The 24159-nt window shown below is 45.5% G+C and overlaps 1 protein-coding gene and 1 long non-coding RNA gene across 9 annotated transcripts in view; one reads left to right on the forward strand and one right to left on the reverse strand.

Moving 5' to 3' along the window:
• NR4A2 (nuclear receptor subfamily 4 group A member 2) lies at positions 1-18488 on the reverse strand. 8 transcript variants are annotated; one of them, XM_004276797.4, is made up of 8 exons: positions 17932-18488; positions 6253-6376; positions 4902-5767; positions 3975-4104; positions 3416-3579; positions 2307-2509; positions 1729-1907; positions 1-1578 (listed from the first exon to the last, which is right to left on the reverse strand). In XM_004276797.4, exons 3-8 carry the CDS (start codon positions 5763-5765, stop codon positions 1322-1324), a joined length of 1797 nt encoding a protein of 598 aa, XP_004276845.1. In that variant the 5' UTR covers positions 5766-5767; positions 6253-6376; positions 17932-18488; the 3' UTR covers positions 1-1321. The 8 variants fall into 8 exon arrangements, 7 of the variants coding, with proteins under 7 accessions (XP_004276845.1, XP_033255925.1, XP_004276846.1 ...); XM_033400034.2 differs by lacking the exon at positions 17932-18488 and adding an exon at positions 9774-9911; XM_004276798.3 differs by lacking the exon at positions 17932-18488 and adding an exon at positions 8055-8192 and having other exon boundaries at positions 4902-5589.
• The window catches only part of LOC125965067 (uncharacterized), a 22330-nt gene continuing 16658 nt past the window's right edge, over positions 18488-24159 (forward strand). The window contains exons 1-3 of the long non-coding RNA XR_007478560.1: positions 18488-18646; positions 19307-19765; positions 22912-23515. This is a non-coding gene — a long non-coding RNA (uncharacterized LOC125965067). The remainder of the gene's footprint in view (positions 18647-19306; positions 19766-22911; positions 23516-24159) is intronic.

Consider the following 24159-nt stretch of genomic DNA (forward strand, 5'->3'; position numbering starts at 1 on the left):
TTACATAGTTTATTGTTGTAAACATTAAAATTGTCTTTCTCAAAGAAAGAATTTATCAGGAAAAAAAAAATCAGCGTCTCTAACTGTCATACACCATAGAAAAAAAGGCAGTGACTCATATCGTGTGCCATACTGGAAATATACAAAGAAAAATACTACAGAATATGGCAATATTAAAATTCTTACTCAAACATAAAATAATATATTAACTGACAATCTTAGACATTAAAACAAAAAACAAAAAAATTCAAAGTGCTCAGTAATTTCCAGGGAGTTATGTATATTATAAGCACTCTGGAAACGGTCAAAAGCTGCTGCATGCAAGTTCTGTTTAGCTTTAGACAACAAAATAATCAAGATATAAACTTTCTTTTATCAACATCAACGGTACATACAACACTTACAAACAAGGAATGTTGGACGGTGTTACAAACACTATGTGTCCCTTTTGTCAGGATTTTCTGATGTGTAATACTTGTGCCCACCTATTTTACAATTGAGAAAATGTTTAAGCTCAGGTAACTACCAATCTTTATAAAATCTAACAGACTACATAGTGTCTGAAATACTATTTATATAATATAGACATTACTGAAGTAGCAAGTGCCTATAACATTTTCAACCTAGAATCAACATGCTTGTCCCTTTTTTGTGGTTATTTCTTTTTTCTTTTTTTTTTTTGCAAACACACTTATCTTTTAGAATTTGTAATATTTATTCATAAATAGGCACAAAATAATTTAAAAAGCCAAACTGCATTGGGTAAATTTACAAGCCTTTGCCTTCTTCAATTCATGCCACCCACGCAACATTTAGTTTTACTATATATTACAGCTTTCTTTACAGCAGAAAACTTTGAAGTCTTTTAAAGGGCAATACTTGTGGGTCCCCTTACAATGTGGGTGTGTGTGTATGTGTCTATGTGTATTACATTTGTCTTAACTGCAACAACCAAACATGGCCAAATGTTTTCCGTCATACATTAAGAAGCTTCCTTCTGAACAATAAAATGATTTTTAAACTGATAATAAAAAGTTTATACCACTGTATTGTGTGTAGTCCGTGTTCTAAATCCAGGATGCCCCGGAGCCAAAATGCCCTTTCAGGTTCTGCCTGCAGGTTAGGAAATAGTAACAGTTTTTGCTTTTGTTGATGTTTGTTTGTTTGTTTTCTTTAGAGATCAAGGGCCAAGGTGTATGGAAGGGGTGGGGGCCGGCTAGAGCTGAGGCAGCTCAGGGGTATCTCTGTGCCCTTGTGACTTGCCCCCTCTGGACAGTTTTAGGTTTCTTTCCAGTTTCTTTGAAGTGCATGGAAGGAGGTCTTAGAAAGGTAAAGTGTCCAGGAAAAGTTTGTCAATTATTGCTGGTGGTGGTACCAAATCTTCCAGTTTCAGGTAGAAAATGCGCTGTAGCCCCTGCGTGCAAAGTGTACGGAGTTCTGGAAGCTTCCCCAACAGTTTGGACAAATAGTTGGGGCGGTTCAAGCCCCCATTATTGAAAGTCACATGGTCTTTGAGACAATTTACAATCTTGTTTTGCAGCTCCTCCACTCTCTTGGGTTCCTTGAGACCGTGTCTCTCTGCAGAAAACACAACCAGAAACAAAAGAGGAATGCACCGAGCAGTTAGCTAGCTGACAGGACCAGGGAGGGTCGGCAGGCAGCAAGGGAAAACCGGGACGAATCCCACTGGGCAGTTCTGGAGAAGTGCCCTGTGCCTGTGGTACTGACCTGTGACCATAGCCAGGGCAGCAATGCAGGAGAAGGCAGAAATGTCGATGTTCATATTCTGCAAGTTGGAGGAGAATTCAACAATGGAATCAATCCATTCCCCAAAGCCACGAACGCATTGCAACCTGTGCAAGACCACCCCATTGCAAAAGATGAGTTTACCCTCCACTGGGTTGGACCTGCAATTAATACCAAAGAGAGGGGGAGGGGGAGAAAAAGAGAGAGAGAGAAAAGCTAAACAACTAATTACTTGAAGAGCAATAAATGAGGGATTTAAGAGGCACCTAATTACCAAAGAGTTAATAAAACGTAGGCCAGTGGACCTTGAAAGGGTTTAATTTCATAACAATCAAGAATGCCCCCTATCCCACCTCCATTCCATTCATCTAAGGCTTCTGCCCTCACTCCTTCCCTTCTCTTCCTTTTATCTACTCTCCTTTCCTTCCTTTCCCCCTCATTTATTTCCCGTTCTGTTCTCCTCTCTTTCCCCCTTTTCTTTCCCTCTTCCTCTTTCTTTTCCTTTCTTGATTCCTCTCTTCCTCCATTCCCAGCCTTCCTGGATCGCCCTCTCCATTTACCTGTATGCTAATCTCAGCACAAATAGTTCTAGGAAAGCCGACTCGAAAAGCAGGTCCTGGTCGGCTTTGGGCAGGTCAGCGAAGCCCGGGATCTTCTCCGCCCAGCCCCTGATGATCTCCATGGAGCCAGTCAGGAGATCATAGAATTGCTGGATATGCTGGGTGTCATCTCCACTCATCTGATAGTCAGGGTTCGCCTGGAACTGGAATTTCATTTTAAAAAGCACTTAATGAGGTTCTCTAAAATATATAACCCGTGAAATTGCTAACCTCGTTTCTAGTAGGGGAGCCAGGTTTTTATAACAATTAAACCTCTCTCTGACCAGTAAGGAAATTAGATGTTCCGGGGTAATTAATTCAATTAGGGATGGTGCTATGAGGTCGCTGCTTTAAATATGTAAATTACCATTTCCATACAGACTAAATACGGTGCCAACTAGCCCTGGGAAACGTTCACTCTTATCTCCACAAAACAATTGACACGTTAGTATTCATGCCAGTCCCAGAGTGGGTCTCGAGCAGAGACGCCCTTTGCAAATCTCAATAAAATTGCAGTGGCTTGTAGGTTTGCTTCCAGGTTTGCCCGGCACACTTCCTCCATTTAAAGCGCACACATTTCTCATGGCTGGGGTAAAAGAGGAATCTGACCACTTGATTTCCCCGCCCACTGCCATTCCTTATACCCCCTTCTCTTCCCCTTCCCTGACCCGGGAGGAGGCATCCCTCACCCTGACGGCACCAGAGAGAATGAGGATTAAATCATCTCCATGGAGGACTGGTGATAGAACCCAAGCGGGGGCTTTTCCACTGCCTCTGGTTTAGGCATCAGAGGCACTGGTGTGTGTGTGTGTGTGCACCGTGGTGCTGGGAAGGGGCCTCACAGAGGTTTGACCACTGTGGCCTACCCTCTCTTCCTTCCTCTGCCCTGTCCTCACGTCTGCAGCCCTAGCAACGCCATCTGTCTTCTGTGGCCCTGCCCAGAGCTGTGAAGCCACAGCCTCGCATGCTTCCTTTATCCCTTGGGCCTGGGGGTTAGTGATGGGTGTGGGGAAGGGGTCCTGCCCATCTGTCAGTTGTCCGAAGGATCCCCCCCCGCGCCAGCTTCTTACCCTGGAATAGTCCAGGCTGGTCATAGCCGGGTTGGAGTCGACATGGGCCCTGACGAGGGCACTGATCAGACTCACCGGGGGCGAGGGGGGAGAGGGCTCCTGTGGGCTCTTCGGTTTCGAAGGTAAACGACCTCTCCGGCCTTTTAAACTGTCTGTGCGAACCACTGCAAAGGAATCGCCGGGTGAGGGCAAGCAAGATCCAGCTGCTGCCTGGGCCCCTCCCCGGGGGAAGGCCGCAGCCGCGGGGCGCCCGGCGGGGCGGGGCAGCGCCCCACCGCTTGTAAAGCCTTATACTGACAAGAAGCGTAAAAAGGGGGGGGGTTGTTTCATGTCGTCTTCCCAATGGGTCGTATAGTTAAAGGTGGGAAGGGCCTGGCGGCTTTCTCTAGGGCAGGATGGGCTAGCAGGCAGCTGCCGAGTCGTAGAGGCCAGAGGCCGGTGCGGGGGAAGCAGGAGACCTCCCCCAGCCCCCGCCCCGGCTCTGGGAAGTGGGTTTGGGGTAGGAGCAGAAGCTTCCCAAAGGCGCAGACTGGGGAGTGGGCTGCTGGCCCCAACCTACCTTCTTTCACCATCCCAACAGCCAGGCACTTCTGAAATCTGCAGTACTGACAGCGATTCCGGCGCCGCTTGTCCACTGGGCAGTTTTTATTTGCTAAACACACGTATTTCGCGTTTTTTTGCACCGTGCGCTGCAAAAGGAGACAATACAGGCCGGAAAAAAAAAATTTTTTTTTTCTCTTGAAAATCCAACACAATTCAGGGAATCCAGACACAATTTCTGAACGGCCGGGATCCACACACCCTCCCCATAAACAAACACATACACAACTCCTTTTTATTTTTTTCTTTTTCCTTTTCTTTCTCTCTCTTCTCTTTTTCCTCCCCCAGGGCATTTAACAGAAGAAAATTGATAGCGTTAACATTTGAGCTAACCTTGCCGCTCCTTGCTGTGTTTTATATGCCAAGAGAAGAAGGAGACGCTCAGTAAATACAAATCCGTGGGCATTCATATTATTTACATTCCTTAGAGACCTTCTCTATTTAAAATGATAAGATTATTCAATCAGGATGGCGAAATAAAGAGATCACTTAATTTGACCATAGGGAATTCTGTTCCACTTGGTTAGCTCAGACACGGTTCTCTGTCCTAACCAATTTCAATCTGAACAGAGAAGACAGCTCCTAGCACATGCAAATGACCCTCTTCCAACTCAGCTCCGGCAACTTCGGGCGGGGGCTCGCCGGGTCGGCTGCGTGCGGGGGATGCGACCCCGGGTCTCCCGGTCTTCCTACTTCCCTTTCCAAGGCACCCAGAAGCCTCCGCCGCAGCCCAGGGGCGGCTGCAGGGCAGCCCCCGTGGACCCCGGGAGTCGGACGGTCAGGGGCCAGTTGGCGCCGGGCGCCTGCACCCCGGTGGAACCAGCACTCTGAGGCTCCGGGCACTAGGGGGCCCCGACCTGCCTCCTCCGCCCCCGTCCTGGCTCACCTTAAAGAACCCTTTGCAGCCCTCACAGGTGCGCACGCCGTAGTGCTGGCAGGCCGCGTTGTCGCCGCACACGGCGCACAGCCCCTCGTTGGAAGGGGAGCCCCGCGACGGCGGCGAGGGCACCTGCGTGTCGAGCAGCTGCGACGCGTGACCGATCTGCAGGCCGGGGAAGCCCATGGACGCGGGCTTTCGGATGGGGTTGGGCACAGCGAAGGTCTGCCCGTCCACCACGTGGTGGCTGCTCGCCGGCTCCGGGTTCATGGGGACGTGCAGGGGCCCGTCGAAGCGCATCTGGCAGCTAGACACGGGGGTGCCGGGGGGCGACTGCTTAAAGGAGAAGAGGGAGAGGCGGGAGACCGGCGTTTTCCTCTGCTCAATCATGTGCGTGGTGGCCACGTAGTTCTGGTGGAAGTTGTGGAGGGAGCCTGGGTCGTCCCACATGGGGCTGTGCTGCACCTGGAAGCCCGGGGTGGTGGGCGTCGGGGGAGAGGAGGGCTTGTAGTAAACCGACCCGGAGTGCGGCATCATCTCCTCGGACTGGGGGGGCAGGTGGCTGTGTTGCTGGTAGTTGTGCATCTGAATGTCTTCTACCTTAATGGAGGACTGCTGTCCGGACAGGGGCATTTGGTACAAGCAAGGTGGCTTGACGTCGTAGCCTGTGCTGTAGTTGTCCATAAAGGTACTGAAGCTGGGGAGAGAAGTGGTGGCAGTGATTTCAGTGTTGGTGAGGTCCATGCTAAACTTGACAAACTCTGGAGTTAAGAAATCGGAGCTGTATTCTCCCGAAGAGTGGTAACTGTAGCTCTGAGAAGCGGGGCTGGCTCCTTGAGGCGAGGACCCATACTGCGCCTGAACACAAGGCATGGCTGGAAATGAAACAGGGTAATATACACTCAGCCTGGTCAACTGAACACTTTCTCCCGGGCTCGGGTACACCTGGAGCTACACCGGCAGCCCGCGGCGGTCAGAGAGCACGTAGGGGCGCGAGAGGAAGGGCGGAGAGTGCGAATACTGAGGAGCGAAACAGTGCAGGACAAGGAAAGACTGATCCAATAAAGACCCAGAACTAGAAAGCTATTACAGTCTCCATTCCCGGATATTTCCAGCGCCTCCCCCTCCGCCCCCTTTCATGGGTAATCCCTCTTCAATGAGCCTTTCCTCTGAAGCTCGGGTTCAGCAAGCTCAATCCAGAAATCAAGTTGAATTGCACAATGAGAAACTTGTTCCCGAAGGCGATGGGTCGGGGGAAAAACTTAAGTTACAGGGTTTGCTGGGAAAGATCGCATTGCCCTGTTTCTTGACGTTTACGGAACTCGGGGGAGGGAAAGAAAAAAAATGAAGTTGCACTAACCTTCAGCTGAGTTACAGGCGTTTTCGAGAAAATTAAAGGTGGACAGTGTCGTAATTCAATGAAGGACAAAGTTTCCAAGATTTTTAGAAAAGCAGTGGAGAGCCCAGCCTGGCAGTTCTCCTCCCTGAAATAAAGACACAGGAAGCCTTAGGGTGACTTTCCGGACAGATTTGCCTGGGCATCTGTATCACCAGGCAGGCCCTCCTTGATTGTTTAATTGGAAATTAGTGTGTAGCCTTTCTCAAACACCATTTAAAATGAATGTCTAAAAGAGATGGCTGGAAACAACAGAAAATTTCACCCATTGACTGTGTCGATCCTTGCAGAGAATACCTCTGAAGAAGGAAAGGTATTCCATGTACTTATTTATGATGAAATAAGTTGGCCCCTTTACTGGGTGTTTAGGGGCAGTGCAAGGGGAGTGTCATTTCCATGTTAGTTTAATTCAAAACTAAATAAGAAGAAACTGGGGTTTAATAAAATACAGCATTGGAACCTTCTCTTGAATTTTTTTTTTCCTGTGGTGAAACTGGCTTTTCATCTAGGAAGCAGGGAAGGAAGTATAAGTCAAGAATATAAAATGTGAAAACAATCTCTTCCTTCACCCCCTAGGAGTTACAAAATGTTAGCAAGGCCCAGGTAGCCCTGAAGGCAATCTTAATGGAAGCATCTGGATTTCCTAAGAGCTTTTGACGGAGCACTGGGTTTGGAGATCCAGGTGAATGGGCATTCACTTCTCCAAGAAATTTGTCTTTCATCTTTAATGGCCAAGAGGTGGAAACAGGGGACCCTATTTTTTCAGAAGCATCTTAGTCAGTTGCAGGGAGAGGGAAATGCTGCATATCCAATAGTGGCACCGGTGTTAGAAGCACCTCTCAACATAGCAAGCTGAGCACCTTTCCTATCCAGCCTTCCACAATCTGCCCTCTTGCTGGAACAAGGCATTCTTGTGTCCTAGTACTTTTCAGATGTTCCCACTTGGAAGGCATTCTAGAGCATAGACGACTTTATTACTAATGAAAAAGAAAGCCAAACATCCAATTCTGTTCTCCTCCCCCACCCCCCTTCATAATCTTGCTTCATGGAGGAGGGAGGGTAACCAGAAAAAGTAAAGAAAGGAGACTCTTGACCCTCACAGCCCTTGACAGATATGCCTGTGCTGGATATTAACCCTCTGGTAACTTTGCAGCTTCATAACTACTCTAAATAGTCTGTCCCTCTGTCTCTGCCTCTCTGACAAACTCACTAACACAAGCGCGGCACATGTCAAAACCAGAAATTTCAAGCAACTTAGTAACAGGTCACTCTACCAACCGCCCCTCCTCACTCAACAATACCCAAGAGACACGGGCACGCTGGCCAGCCGCGGTGATACAGTTCCCAAGCAACACATAAACTGAAGAACTTTCACTCTCCCTGTCACTTTGTGGGCAGCGTCCAGGTCCCTCGTATACACAGGACTTGGAGTCTACGTGTCCAAAGACCACAATCAATTCCGCACCAAGAGCAAACTTTGCGCACATTTCCGCGTGTTAAGTCCGCAGCTCCCGAAACTGTGCAAGCCTCCCTTTCACGTCCACCAATGAGGAGCCTGGAAGCCTCTGTTGGGTGGCAAAGCAGGAGTTCCGACAAATGCCCTCTGTAGCTGCGCACACCTACTCCCCATCCTCCGGCCCCACTCGCGCTCCGCGCCTTCGGCGCCCACCTCCAGAGAACCTGCACCACACAAGCGGGAAGAAGAGACGTGCAAAAACAGAAAGAAGGATAAAAGAACGCGAGCTGTACGGGCTGCACCTACTCACTTAGGAGTTCTCCGTGTCTCTCTTCATTCATTCAACTCGGCCAAAGTGTAGTTCCCTCCGGGAGTCGGGGTGGCAGGGTCGGGGAGGGGTGGGCGAGAGGGGCGAAGGGAACGGAGGCGCCGAGAGCGGGGAGGGAGCAGGGGAAGGCGGCGGCTGGGCAGGCGAGCGGGACCGCGGAGCCTAGCGCGAGCCACCGGGCGGACTGGCCCTGGCCGCCAATGTGCCTTTGTTTATGTGGCTCGCGCTGCCGCTGCCAACATTCACCTAAAGTCTCCGCGCGTCAGCGCGCGTCAGCGGCCTGCCGCCCAATCGCCGAGCCGCCGCGCTCCCCAGACTCCTGGCCGGCGCTCGCTTTGGTATATTTCCGACCTGACGTCACGAGCAGGGCCGATTTTAAGGTGGGAACCGTTCAGGGTTCACCTTGGTAGCCAGCTAGGTTTTTTTTTTTTTTCCCTTTTCCGAAAGAGGTGTGACCTCTCCACTCAGGTCTGCGCAGCCCACAGAGCCTCGACATCTCACCTCCCCTCCCCCCCACCCCCCACCCGCGGCTAATCCCCGCGCCGCCGAAGGGGTCCGGCAGCTCACAGGTGGGGGAGGGTGCAACAAAAGCCCGAGCGGGAGGGGACCCAGGCGTGGGCCAGGTAGCCAGCACCTGGAATCGCACGAGACGGGGCGTGCCTGGCAGCACGCTAACCTCGCCCACCCACAATTGCCACCCCCGTTAGCGGAAGCGAGTACAGATGTCCCATGACACGAGACGCTCGGAGGGCTCAGGCAATTGGGGTGGGATTTCCCTTGTCCAGTGCACTCCCCTTTTCTCTTTTTTCCTGTCTCCGGCCTTCTCTTCTAGCATATTCTCCCTCTCTCTCTCTCTCTCATACACACACACACACACACACACACACACACACACACACACACACACTCCAGGGTGGAAGAGAGTAGGTATGGCCTATTTTCTGTGTTCCCTTCTTTCCTTGCAGTGCTCACGTGCGAGGGAAGACGTGGTGCGTGGGGAGGGAAGCGGAAAGGAGAGGGTAGCCAGTGACCCAGCCCTTCAGGGACCCCAAAAGTCAAAGTGAGGCGTCACCCACTTTCCTTTCTCAGACAATGCAGCCGAGCGCCGGGCAACAGGTGTGTTCTGCAGAAAGGTGCCCCAGCCTCACCTTTTACCAACTCTCATACTTTGACACTCCTGGGTGCCCATCAACTCGTGTCTTTCCACAAGTTTTAGGGAAATAAATCTACCCTCCTCTGAAGCACAAGGGCTCTCGAAGCTTCAATCTGAGAGCCAAGAGGGAAAGACTAAGCATGGGGGAAGCGGCGGGGAGAGGGGGGCGTCTAGATCTCTGCGAGGCGTACGGTGTGTGCGTTCAGCCTTCCCAGGAGTGGGGCCCGGCGGGCGACCGGAGCTCGCCGCACCCCTGCAGCCGCCCCAGCCGCCCCAGCCGCCGTAGACTCCGCTTCGCAAGTCAATCCGCCTCCAAGCTGAGGGCGCAAGGCGCTTTCTAGCAAAGAAACGCCGCTTCTCCCGGGAGCAAGCCCCCTTCCGGGTTCCTGGGCTAGAGCTGGACGGGCCTCGGGGCTTCTCCCATGGGGCTGGGGAGTTAACGGGGGAGGGAGGGTTCGGAGGTGTCCCCCTCCTCCGCCCAAGAAGACTTCCAGCCGCCCCTCCCTCTCGGCGTAGCTCGCTTCCAGGCTCGGGGCCCCTTTGCACACCCCCATCCTGGTGTTCCCAGTACAGGCGGGCCGAAATCGCCGTGGAGCTCTCCGCCTTACGGTGCCACTCAGCTCTAATCTGCACCCCAGCCTTTGCCCTCTCCCGCCGCCTCCTGCTCCCCGGCGGCTGGAGAGGCGTTGCCATCAGGTGCCCCGAGGCTGCCCCGAGAAGCTGCAGGCTCTTCTGCACCGCATCCTCGGGAAAACCTACGTGACCACCTTAAGTTTCCCCCAGATGTTGCGACTGCCGCTGCTGCTGCTGCTGCAGCCACCGCGGCGGCTCAGCGGTGCCCTAGCGGGCGCGAGAAAAAATAAAACCAGGAAGTGTGTGTGAGAGCGCGCGCGCGTGTGCGTGCGTGTGTGTCTGTCTCTGTGTGTGTGTGTGTGTGTGTGTGTGGTGGGTGGGGGGGTGGGGAATGTTGCGGTGGCGGGTGAAGGTGTGTAAGTAGGGGGATGAGAGGAGGAGGGCGAAGAATAGCTTATTAGCATGAGCTGTGTAGCGTCAGCGCCCTGTGGGCAGAAACGATTCCACGCGAACGAAAGGGAAAAAGTGAGAGTTTGGAGAGCAGGGGAGAAGGAAAGCGGTGGGGGTGGCGGTGACGCAGGGGCTCAGGCATTGACGCACCCGCCGGGCTGGGCCCAAAATAGCAGCAGCTCTAGCTCGGTGGCGCCCTCCCGGGTTCCCTTCCCCTTCCACAAGGGAGCAGGATGCGCGGCCTCGGGGAGCTTTCCTTGATCCCAGGGGTGGGCCAGGCTCCCAGCAGCTATTTTCAGGCCGTCGGAAATTCAAGCGCAGCCATGCTGGGGTGGCAGTTATTGTTTTTTAATATATTCCTCGGAAGGCGGGGGCCAGGAGAACTTTAAGGTTGTAACCATCCTTCTCCAAACACCAATACTCAGATCTAAGTAGGTACATTCCCTCCACATGCTCCTCCTCCCTTAAACCATTTAAAAAAACACTTGGCTTTAGCCTGGGTTGAGTCTGCGGGCAATTTGAAAATTCTCTCCTAGTAAGTGGGAAAATGTGCTGGAGTCCTTAAAGTGAGCTCCAAGGAAGACAAACATTGTAATGTGATGGGTTATTCTATAACAGCAACCTGTCGAGTCTGGCTTCTTGATAACAGAGACTTTACTCAAGTCTTAAGGCACCCAAGATCGAGACGCAGTTTTCACAGCAGCTTATTATAACAATTATTAGTAACCGGAAATGGATTGAATAAATACAACATCAAAATGAGAAAAAAAGGTGGCTTTTTTTGCCTTCTATTCTACAATCCGTATGAATTTTCTCTTTCCTCAAATTCCTATTCTAGCTCCTAGGAAGTGTGTCTTCTTAGGAAGACACACCGGATGCAAGGCGGATAAACTCACTTAAAGACATTATTGGGTAAGCTATTTCTTGGGTTGGTACTTTTGGTAGGGCTCAGATGTGCTCGGGGTGGAAAGGATCCAGCAGACATTAGAAAGTGTAAAGAATGACCTCGCTCAAAGCTCCAGACTCCTGTGTCCCCACCAGATTCTGATGGAACAGTCTCAGTAGAAGGGCCAATGTCTGTAATTGACTGATCCTGTCAGTAGGGGGCCTGACTCCACAACGTTCAGGAAGATACATCACACACACACACACACACACACACGCACATACACACACACACAACTAGCTATTTACTACTTAGGCCAAGCCCCAGGAGAGCTTGCTGCAGGCCAAAATATTCATATTCTGCTGGAATTCATAAATAACTACAAATCTTTGATTCTCTTCTGTATTTCTCAAAAAGGGAAACAGTTTTAACACTGGAATTAGGTTCACAACAGATTTTCTTTATTTCCTCCTGTCCATGTTTAACTCACTGTTAGCTCACAGGGAGAAAAAAAAAGTCAAAATGGTAATAAAATCTTTCATTTTATCACCAAGCAGTTCAAATTTGGCATTTAGTTTGGAAAAATGAAAACATGTTTTAAAATCCTATGATTACATGTTTAAATAAATTATAGTTTAGAAGAGGATTCCTGTGGGTGTATTTGCTAGTACATAAGAGAATGCTTTTGTGAATAGAGGTTTAATTACACATATAATGGAATCAAAATGTAGAATTGAACAACCTTTTAGAAAATGTTCAAATGATGCTCTAGGCTAAAAGAAACTGAAATTCTGCATTTATATGACTGCAATCCTGCAAGATTCTTGAACATAGATTCTTGAATATAAACTATTTTATAACTCGATTAAAATGACAATAATGTTTCTTTCAGGGCCCAGAATCTGATATAACTTTAAATTATTGCCATGTATAAATACATAAAGTTACCCCAAATGAAGGTCGGTGTTCTTAACAATTTACAATAAATGGGAATAAAATTGATCCTATCCATAAGTCGGTCCTTCTTTTGAAACCAACTAAAACAAATTACAAAATTATTATTTCTATCAATATACAGTATTAGATGACCTCAGAAAAAGCATATAGGAAAATAATGTTACTATGTTATCTTTTATGATATTAGCCAATATTAAGCAGAACATATTTGTACATATATGGAAAAAATATTTTCATAAAAAAACAGTGTAAATAATGCATACTCACATCTAAACCAAAGTATTTACTTTATGCAAGGCTAGGCTGATTATACTTAATAAAATTGAGATTTTGGTATAATTTAGAAAGCAAACATGGATTTAATTCCATAGGATTTTGTATCTTAATGCATGGGAAAGGGGTCTTTAGGGATTTATTTTACTATTCTCCCAAAATGTACTCAGAGTAGCTCTTAGCTCTTACAATTCAAATATAGTAAACAGATATACCTGTTATGCTATAAGAATCAAGGTAACTTGAAGACATTTCACAATAATATTAATTAATGGAACCTATGTTAAACATAAAATGAGACATATTTTAAGTTATATTTGGACAATTTTCATGGCATTTGTTGCCATTCAGCAGGAAGTTTTACATTAGTGATAGAAGAAAGAAATTTTCACTTTGAAATAAACTCAGTTTCTGAAAACACAAAATCATTTTTTAATATGGACGGTTTTTGGTTATTTGCTTTGCCATTTCACTTGCCTTAATAAGATATTAATCAACCAATCATTTGTTCCTCTTTTATGAGATGCCTAGAGAATAAGTCAAATACTCAGCTGGTAATTCACATTTTGGGTAGTTGTGGCTTTTGCTCAGTATAACCCAGCCCATTTTTCACTCCAAACCACTTAATGCAAAGACTTTAAAAATTGTTTCTTGCTTTGATACAGTACTCAGTTCTAGAAATGTGGAAAGATGTGCAGAAGAAAACAGCACTGTTTTTTTCTAGAAGCATCTACTTATAAATTAAAATTCTAAAACTGAACATATGGTAAAACCTCATGCCACTCAAAAAGTATTTTGCATAATAAAAATCCTTCATCTTTTCTCTAACTCTTGACTCTCAGTAACTATCTCCTAAATATTTACTTTAAATTAACCACTTAAAATTTTCTTTTTGTTGTTGTGGTAAAAGACACATAACATAAAATTTACCATCTTACATTTGTAAGTGTACAGTTCAGTGATGTTATATACAGTCATGCTGTTGTGCACCAATCATCACCATCCACCCCCATAACTCTTCATCTTATAAAACTCTAACTCTATAACCATTAAACAATAACTCTCTATTCTCCCCTCCTCCCAGCCCCTGGCAATCACCAATATTTTCTTATGTAAAAATTCTTCTTGATTAAGCAAGGAAGGGTTACTTTGGTTTTAGATTTCCTTGCTGATTTCACTAAACATGGGAGTCATTAAAATGTACAGAGTCCTGAAAGATACTTTAAAGATTCTGAAAATAAGTTGCTATATGCTAAGAATATATCGCGGACACTTGGAATTCTAGAAGTAGCTGATAACATTAGTAACCACCACAGTATTACATAGGATTTTCTTTTAGTAGATAAAATACATACACTTTGCAACAGTTTTCATATGTATATCATAGTTGGTTAGTTTTTGTTTTACCTTTAATTATAAAATAACCATTTTTGATTTTTTTTCCTCAGACTAACTGGCATATAGGAACTTCTCAATTTAATAAAAAATGAAGACATGTTATTGATATATTATGACAGACATATATGCCCTTTTTTTATCATAATTCTGCAATTATCAAGCCTACAATTTTAACACTACAAAAGTAACTTATAGCAAGGACCCTTATAGTGATAAGTAATAAATCTAATTACCATATCCTTTGAATAGATGTAATATAAATTTCATCACTCACTTAAAAGTTCTAAAGTTAACAGCATAAACTTGAAGTTGAGTAATTAAGTAATCCTTATATAGACACTTATTAAAGTATTTATACATATTATCTTAAATCTACATCTATCATTTTGCCAATTAAAATTAGGACTTTAATTGCAATTAAGTAATTTAATTGCCAATTGAAAAGCAAAATTGCTAAGTGACTAATTTTAATGCCTATTTTAATTACCAATCATGACTGGGGAGGGAGCTAATCAAGTTACATCAAGCAGTACCAGAGTAATGATGTGAAGAAAAAAAAAAGCAGAACAAACATTCAAGGCTACACGCTTTAAAAAAAGAAACATAAATTAAATAAATGCAAACACAATCTTATAAATGTATAAAAATACTGTATTTCAATATCTGAATACAGAACATGAAATAGAGCAAGATTAATTAAAGAAGCCTCTGTCCATCTTCAAAGTAAGGAACACCAAATCAAAATTTTATGTGTTATTTACGTGGCCACCACACTAACCCAGGTGAAAACAAAGCTGCATATAGTCGAGAATAAAAGATTGTTTCCTGCTTGGCTGGTTAAATATTTACAGATTGACAGGTTTTTTAAAAACATGTTTAAATGAAAGGCTACACAAGAGAGAAACAAGTTTCCAATGCAGCAATGTGGTTTTAAGTTTGAAAAGCAAACAGGGCCGGTGCAGTGGGACTATATACTCTTTCCTGATGGCTCTCCTCCCCACACTCACTCACTCAAATGAAGTATACCATTAGAGGTCTCATGCCTACCCATAACTTGTCCTATATTACCTTGAGAAAGGCATAAATCTGTCCTATCTTAAATATTTTAAAATACATTCATAGGTTAAAAAAAATAGAAAGCATCTAGGATTACATCACAATTAAAATTACTTAGAGCATGGGCAATATACCTTGTCCTAATAGTATTTCTTAATTTTCAATGAAAATATACCTTCCGGCTCAAGATTAAGACTGTAAACACCAGCAGGCAACCAAAAACTCTGGTGAAAATCTTGACCAATACAAACACATTTTCAAAAGTTTTCACATTCAAACAATTTCTCAGATCAGCAATATGGAAGGGCCATATTGAAAGAGGGAGGTGAAGTTGGGAGCTCAAAAAACAGGAAGTGATTCCCTGGTAGACAATAACAATACCACTACTTTCCAGCTATAGGGATCGCCTTGGCAGCCGGCCACCTCATCTAGAGTAACAATGGACAACCATGAAATCTTTGTTTAAAATAAGTCATGATGCAAGATACCTATCTTGTTTTTGCTACTATATATGTATACCAAATATACATAGTTTTTGTCTACAAATGGGCCGGAAATTATTCACCATGTATGTAATACAACTTCAGAAAAAGCAAATATTGCTGCTTAGGATTTTATGTACTAATGGACTTGAATTCTGAAATAAAGCACAGCAGGACTTTCAGCCTGGCTTTTGAAGAACATGTTAATAATCATGGGGCTTGACAGAAGCCTGCAATATCTGCTCATGACAATAACAGCTTTATAAGGCGAGTTCTGTGTGACTGGTTAAAGGACACACTCACTGTCTATTCAGAAGTCATGGAGATGGAGTCATTATTGACAACCTCACTACTGATCAAGGTTAAAACCCATTGAATGCCGACGCTACAGAGAGAAATACAACCTCAGCCATTAAAAGATTACCAAAAACAGTCTCCAGTAAGGGTTGCCATAACTCAGATATATCTTATTTTGTTCTGTATAAAATTTTCTGCTATTTACATACACAAAAGATCTTATATTATTTGATAATCATTATCAAAATTATTGCCCTAACTCAAGCACTAGGCAACAAATCATCAGCCGTTACAAAAAGAGGAAAAAAAGGAGGAATATTATCTTGTAATTTAAAAATGAATATGAAACTTGCATGACTGAAAATATGTATATTTTCAGACTATGTCCATTTTGTGTATTTCGCTAGTTTATCAGTTCACATGAATTAATGTGGTTCACATATTGTTGGATGCAAAATCTTTTAAAAGATAGTATGTCTATAGCTTTTAGATATCCCTTAATAGGTAAAAGTTTAAAAGCAAAGTTATCGTAAATTATTTTACTTTTTTTTTTACCCTTATTTCTTGTTTTTCAGTGTTGCCTCTCCTCATTAGTGAAGGAAAAAGGAGGGATACAGTAAAACACAACCACGTTTATAATCTGAAATTAGAGCCGATCAATTAAATATTTTATTAATCACCAGGATATTTTTTTAGAAGACCTGTGAAATATTACAGAAGCATTCCACTAGGATCTAACAGTGACCTCAGTATGCTGTCACTGAGATTTTGGGGGGGGAAAACACAAACGATCAGTATTACCACATCCAGGATTCAAGTCAAAGTACACACATAGTTGAGGGCGTGGAGGCGGGGAGGGAAGGGTATAGAAACTAGTTTACTAAGGAGGTCCTTCTTATCTTTCTTATATTTCATATTTCTAAGTACTTTTCCATAAGTTACTTTCCTAAGTTTAAGAATGACTGAAGTATAAAAAAGCAGAATTTCAAATAGTTAATAAATGGCTTTAGGAGTTACATTGAATCGACTCACAGAATACATAATTTTCTTAGGAGTCCTTTAATTTTCTGATTCAGAAAGTACGGTGTTCCTAAAGACTGCTCTTAAGTACCTAGCTCTGGAAATCATATTTTCCATTTCTCCATACCCTCATCGATTAGTATTTGGTCAGCTGATTGGCAGTTGCCGAGACAACGGTTTTGCTAAACTTTATCAGCCAGAGGTGGGGGGGAGGGGGGCAAGTCAGAAACGGATTTTACAGCCAGAATGGTGTGACAGAGCCCCTCAAACTACAAATAGACGTTACGAAATCTGAAACGTAGCTCTGTAGTTCAATTTCTACCACAGAAACTGTGAGATGCTACCTTCCTGTTGTTATAACGTATCAGGTCAAGGGATATAAATTGTACCAGGTAATTCATTTTGCCGTTCAGAGAGCCATTAAGTTCCTCCCAGAATATACGTGATTGATACCCCTGGAGGTGAAAGGCTAAAGGAACCATATGGCAACATGTTGCATTCCGTATGCTATCTGCCCATCCGTGCTTAAGCTGCCATTAGCAACATCTGTACCTAACTGAAATCCAGCTGCGCCGACGCCGGCTGACGGAATTGTACTTGGGGGGGAAATCTAGCTTAGCGCCATTAACTTGAGACTTAGAGTCTATGTACCAGGACGGATGGAAGCTTTCACAATTAGACGAGACGACACAAATGCTTTATTAAAGTTTAATTTTGAACTCCCAATTAGCGAAACTGCATTACAAATCGACTGCAATTTCCTAGAAGGCACAGCAAGTTCTCTGCCTGCCTGCCACGTGCGAGAGGCTCCGGAGCCAGCTTCCCCAGCTACCGGCTGCAGAAAGGGGACGGTTCAGAGCTGCTCTCCGCATCCCAGGAAGTCCCTAAAATCCTCGCCAGCCCCTCCTTCCGCGGGGCGGGGGCGGGGGCGGGGGCGGGCGAGGACCAAACCCGCGGCGAGGGGGCGGGGGGAGGACTCAGATGTCCCCGGCGTTGGGAGGGAAGCAAGGGGTGGGAGTGGGCGGGGGAGGGGCGACGGGGGGGGGGCCTACGCGGAGGGGGGGGCCTGCGCGGAGGGGGCGGGGGTCCTCTAGTATCCGGGCCTCTCCGGAGGAGCCTCAGCTAGTCACGCAGAAGTTTCTCTTTCGCTCTTCGCGCTACACACCCAGGTTGGCTTCCTGCGGGCAGGCCAGGGGTCCGGAGAGCGGGGGAGGAGACAGGAGACCCGGAAGGGCTGCCGGGCGTCCACACCCACCCCAGGTCCCCTCCCCCGACCCCAAACAAAGCCCCCACTCCAGGTCCAGGATACGTTACCTGCCTGGCGCTCCCGGCCCCTTGGTCACCGCGTCCCCCGCTGGGCGCGCCTTGGGCGGGTCCCGCTCCCCGGGACGCACAAAGTGGTCGCCCCCGGCCGGCTAAATCCCACTCTCTCGTCATGTTGGGGGCCAAGAAGGGGGAGCGGGGGAGGTGGAAGCGGAGGTTGGGGCAAGGAGAACTGACTGATAAAATTTTTTAAAAAAAGGAAAGAAAAAAACAGCAGCCGGCGGGGCCCGGCCAGGGGCAGAAGAGGCCGGTTACGTTTCGGGGGTCTCGGGCGAGAGGGAGGGGTGGTGGGGGAGCGGCCTCCCGCCCCCCTCCCCCCGGTCCCCAGCGGCGACGGCAGCTGCACGCACAGAAGCCCATTGTCGCCGGCGCCCGGCGTGCAGCCCCGCGGACTCGGCCCCGCGGCCAAGCGCGTCAGCGGCCCCGTCAGCCAGGCCGGGCTCCGTGACGCGCGCGCAGCCCGCGCTATAAATAACCAGCCGCCGGGCGGTTCGGGCGGCTTTCCAGTGACGCCGGGGCGAGGCGCGGGAGGAGGAGGGCGAAAGGAAACAATGAAACCGCCCGCCGCCCTCCTCCCCGGCCGCCCTGGGAGCTTCTCGCCGCGCTCCCCTGTCCCCGCCCCGGCCCGCCCTGCCCGGGGCAGAGCGCGCGTGTGGGAAGGACCTCGCAGAGCCTGCGTCCCCCGAGCCCGCCAGGAGACTCGGGGGTTGGGACCCATCGCTCTCCCCCGGGGCAGGAGGGCTGCTGCTTACACACCGGGGAACGGGCCGGGGGAGGGAACTTGGCGACGAGTTTAGCGAATGGGTCGCTGTGTTACTTACTCCCAGACTGATTTAAACAACTTGATGCTTGCTCCGACGCTTTCCCACACCCATTCTAATACAGGTCGGGTGTGTTTGTGGCAGTAAACGCTCACTTCAAAACAAAACACAACACATCCCTCTTAAACGTTCTGATCTAGCGTATTTTAAAGTATATGCCTGTGTTTGCATCTCATAGGGTTCTGCCTACATCCTACCCTGTATCAGGATTATATTCTTCCTTTCCTAAAATCCACCGGAATTATTTATCTAGGTTTTTGTCGGGCCAGGCCTACGTTACTGTTTTCATTTGGGGAGTTGTATAAAGGGTGCCCAGTAGAAGCAGCTTGGGCATGGGTTCCAGGACTCATGCTCTCAGTCCCAGAGCCTTTTTGCATGTCTTTTTGGCCTTGAACATACCATAGGCCTTGAACGTAGAACATTTGAATTTTCCAAAGTCTGTAATATTTCAACGTCTTAGACTTTCATCAAGGCTGCCATTTAAAAGGAGCTTTTTCTATAGGTAAATTTTTTCTGAGGACTTTCTGTCTTGCTTGCATATTTAGGCCATTCTGTCCCACACCCGGACACTCCTCCCTATTAAGGTGCCCAGGTACAACTGGAGGCAGTCTGTCTTCCTGGAACCATCAATTAATGGACTAGTAAGACAGGAGTTCCTCTTGAGCGGAAGATCTCAGGTATATGAACTCCACGTTTTCTGGGATGCTGATATACATAGTTTGCAGAAGCAAGCAAAGTTTTGAAGTGACCAGGAATGGATAGAGTGAGTTAAAAGGGCTGAGGAAGTGGTTCTTGGCTCACAAGACAAAGTAGTGTAATGAAGGGTTCACTGGGCCGGTTTTCAGGTTTTAATTCTATATTCATTGTATCTCTCTGTGCCACCTTGCAGAAATCGCAGTCTGTCTCTGCTTCAATTTCCTCATCTTCAAAATGAAGGACCAGTGGTTTCTAAGCCCCTCTCAACACTAGCATTCTAGGACTTTAAAGGATATAACTGTGTTCAGGTATAAAGTTACTAATGTGAATACCCAGTGTCTCATGGGAAAAGGATAACCAAATGTAGAATAATTAATTCAGTCTTCTTGCAGTTTCTTATTTTGTACATTTTTTCAGAAAGAAAATATATTGAGGCCACTTCAGAAAAAGAATGAATTCACCTGCACGATTACAACTATATTAAGAGGGAAAAATAGTTGTCACTTTTTGCTCCATTCACATGACAGCAAACACAATTACAGTCTGATGATGTCTTAGGCCCTTTCCAACATCATATTCACCATGTGAGTGAATAAATTATGAGTAGCAAAATGTACTAGGACCACTTTCTCCAATTTTGCCCCCAAACCTGGCTTGTATGGTCTTTAGGAGGAAGTTTTCAATTGAAAGACACTGAATTGTTTATCAATGAGCAGTATTTATGAGACAAGCAAAAGTCATCTGATTGACCCTCACCAGAGAGTCAGAATTTGCCTTATTCTCCTGTCTCCAGGTTGGTGAAGGGAGAAGACATAAAAGCAGCAGAAACAAGTTTAGAGCCAAAGCATTTGCTTCACATAGACACCACCAAAGTGTGATCACAACTAAAAGTTAACCAGTATTTTCCCGGTTCCAAAAGCACATCTGTCTCCCTTTCCCATAAAATGTTCTGTATCTCTGATTTAATTTAATTTTGTCTTAAAGTTCTTTCTTCTGTAGCTTATAAAGAGGTATTTTTCTTTCTCTGCTACTTTCCTGAAACTTCCAACTTCAAACATCTTTATTGGAGTATAATCGCTTTACAATGGTGTGTTAGTTTCTGCTGTATAACAAAGTGGATTAGCTATATGTATACGTATATCCCCATATCTCCTCCCTCTTGCGTCTCCCTCCCACCCTCCCTATCCCACCCCTCTAGGTGGACACAAAGCACTGAGCTGATCTCCCTGTGCTATTCGGCTGCTTCCCACTAGCTATCTGTTTTACATTTGGTAGTGTATATATGTCCATGCCACAGGACAGGAATAAAGTCACATAGTTTTAAATTGAAACTCTTTCGCTTATTTCTTATCTTTTTTTCATGTGACCAATTCCATACTCCATTATCCTTACCCTTAAAAGTTTAACAGAATGAGAATTAGAATATCCAGGCTAAAATTGAAACATGACCAATTTTAGAGAGATGAAAGAAGGCTTAGTTCTAGGACCAGTAGAAGTACAGTGAAACAACCAGTTTTCTCAAAGGAAAAGAAAAAAAAAAATCCAGAACCATCATGCTGAAATTTGTGAAAATAGGAAACTGAAAATATGGAAATCTTTTATTTGGATCTCCTTGACACCATAAAACTTGTTACAATTTTTTAAACAGTGAATGTTTTAGAATGTGGATATTAATATTTCCAAAGTTTCTGTCTACCTGAAGTTAAATCCTTTGAAAAGACTCCTCTACGGTAACAGTATTGAAGAATTTATTAAAGAAACTATTGTGCACTCTTGCCTTATTACTCATTTAATCTTGATCTATGTTTAGAGAGTTGTGCCAGCCAGGTCGAGGCGTCAAAGAAATGAGCACAAACATTTACCCTTTCCTATGCAGGATAGTTTTGGTGATAGAAAATTCATTTGGAAAATATCATTGAAGTTATAGTATAAGCAAATTCAGTAACCTTTAAATAGATAAACAGAAAGCTACCGACAAAGTGATAATGGATTCTCAGTATTTCAAATGAAAAGAAAGGGGTAACCAAAGTTTTAGAGCTAAGAGCTCTAAAAAAGCCAAGAAATTAAGGCAGGCAGTGTTCTTAAAAAGAAGGTTGACTAAATTCAGCAAAATTAACAGGACTTCCAACATCAGTTCAAAATATGAACGTACATACATAACTGGCCCTCTATTTTCTTTTCCTGGTTATAATGGTTTATCCTCAAGCTGTACAGCCTTTGGTAACTCCTTGATGAGATCCATTATAAACAGCTTTGTTCCTCCTGTATAAATTATAACATCAAACCAGGATTTGTTAACAGTGAATTAAAAAAAATTCTTGTGAGTCTTCAGGATCCCAGGGCTGTTTGCTCTCTGATCCATTCCTGACTCTTCTCTCCCCCTTTCTGGTCTATATCACAGGGGAGCTGATCCTGCAAGCAGCGTTGCCCTGCCTTCCCTTAGGAGCTGGCTGCCAGCTGGGCGGGACCAGTGGGAAGCAAGAGCAGGAAAGGAGAGAGCTGGAGGATGGGCAACGTCAGGATATTCCTCACTCAGCCTCCCTGCTCTAGCTCGTGCCAAATGCCCTGTGACTTGACCCTGGGCTCCAGTAACGTTGCCTTTTCCCTTTATTCCTCCCGCTTAAGAATCATAGTGGCTTTATCCTATTCAGAATCAATGTCCTCTTTGGGGGTTCCCTTCTCCCTTCTGTCACCTGCTTTTACAAATTCCTTGAATTAAATTCCCCCTCTGTTGACTACTTAGAGCAGTTTCTGTTTTTCTGCTTGGAGCCTGACTCTATACATCCTATTGAAAGGCATTATTGGATGATATACATGGAAAACTCTATTATTCCTTGATTTTCTTTTGCTAGAAATTCTTTACTTTAAATGTGCTATTTAGAAGTGCTAATAAAGGGTTCAGTCCTCAAAAAAGCAGAAAGAAACCCAACACATTTTTAAAAATCAGTTTGCCATGGTCATAATATTCAAAACTATAAACACAAAATATTATAAGCTTTACGGTTCATTAGTCAGAACAGGGCTATACTTAGCTGTGACTGATATATAAATTCCATTCTAAAAAGAGGAGTGGCATATAATACTTGTCAAGACAATTACATCACACATCCTGTATAAGGGGTACTCATTCACCAGCTTATTTGCTAGTGGTCTCTCTGTTTTCTCATATCAAAGAGAGAGAGAGAGAAAGGGAAAATAGAGAAGAAAAGAAAAAAACCCTGAAACTTTCTGTGTTACCAATTTGAAGTGCCATGTTTGTGAGTCGTTGGGATAATATTTTGAAATCTAAATTATGTCTGCACTTTTTTTTCTCCCTGTATTTTCTGCTATTGCTTCTCTCCTCCCTTCCCACCTCTGTAAGCAGGTCTCCTGCTAGGTATTCATTGTCCCAAGAAAAGGCAAAAAGAAAGGGAAACAAAAGTAATCTATGTGTATTTCTGGCTTTGTTTTATAGAATCCTGAATTCTCAGGGAAGAGGGTTTCAGGACACAGACTAAGTATCTTGAAGGACCTTCAGAGGGAAAAGGGTTTTCCTGAATCTTGGAAGAGGATACCCACAGGCACGTAGAAGGGGAGAGAGAAACAGTGCATGTTCAATGATTCCTGAGAAAGAAGCAAGGAGCTGGGAGCTGACACTGGAGGAGTTGCTGAAATACAGAATCCAGGGTAGGCTTAGCAAAGGAGTCCCCTGAGATCATGGTTCTAGCATGCAGGTGTGTCATGGCAGATTAATCATCACACAAACACTACCTGGACCTCCTTCATCTGTACCGGCGATTACGTTAGTTCTTCCTCCCATTGACCAGTCAGCACCCCAAGTAGCCACAGTGACTGGTCAGGACATGTGTGGGAGCCACCAGGAATGATTTCTCCCTTTTTTTGTTCTCTGTGCTTGAGCATGGAAAGATGTAAACCGCCACCACAGGCAAGAGTCTGCGAGAGAATGCAGCTAACACAGAGAAAATGGATCCAAGAGATGGAGGGGAGTTGGGTGTTGAAGACATTTGAGCCTGGATCAAGCTGTTTCTGGAGTGAGACCTATCAGACTCTCAAGTTATGTGAGTAAATCAGATCTCTTTTAGCTAAAGTCAATTGGGATTGAATTTTCTGTCATTTGCATTGGAAAGACTCCTAATTGATACACTTATCCCTAATACCTACCTGTTCAAGGCCTTAGTGCTGGGGCATAGTAAGTACAGAACTTACCTGAAGACTAATACTGATGTATACACTTAGGATATAATTTATTTTGCTACTACTACTGGGCAGGGGGAGAGAGCATTCATATTACCACATAGGAAGTGGCATGTCAAAATCAAATGGGAATGCCCATTTTGGGTTAAACCTTCAGGGAGGATGAGACTCTTCTTGCCACAGAGACATTAAACCCTCTACCACCACGACAGAAAGTTTAGTGGTAAAAGCTGGAGACATGAAACACAGCAGCCTTTTTGGTCCCTGTACATCTCTCACCTCTTTATTTCTTGATTCACTCAGCCTCAGTTTCCAGTCCTAGTCAACTAACAGGATGAGTTAGACTAATCCCAGATTACCTGTGTTGCTTCATGTATCAGTACCTTTGTACTAGCTCTTTCCTCAGGCTGGAATGAACTTCCCATACTGTCTACCTTTCAATCCCCAGTTAAGGGGCTTTAGCTTCTGTGAAATTTTGCCTGACACCAACACTACCCTGCTTATTATA

The sequence above is a fragment of the Orcinus orca genome, chromosome 7, assembly GCF_937001465.1.
Source record: "Orcinus orca chromosome 7, mOrcOrc1.1, whole genome shotgun sequence".
Classification (NCBI taxonomy): domain Eukaryota; kingdom Metazoa; phylum Chordata; class Mammalia; order Artiodactyla; family Delphinidae; genus Orcinus; species Orcinus orca.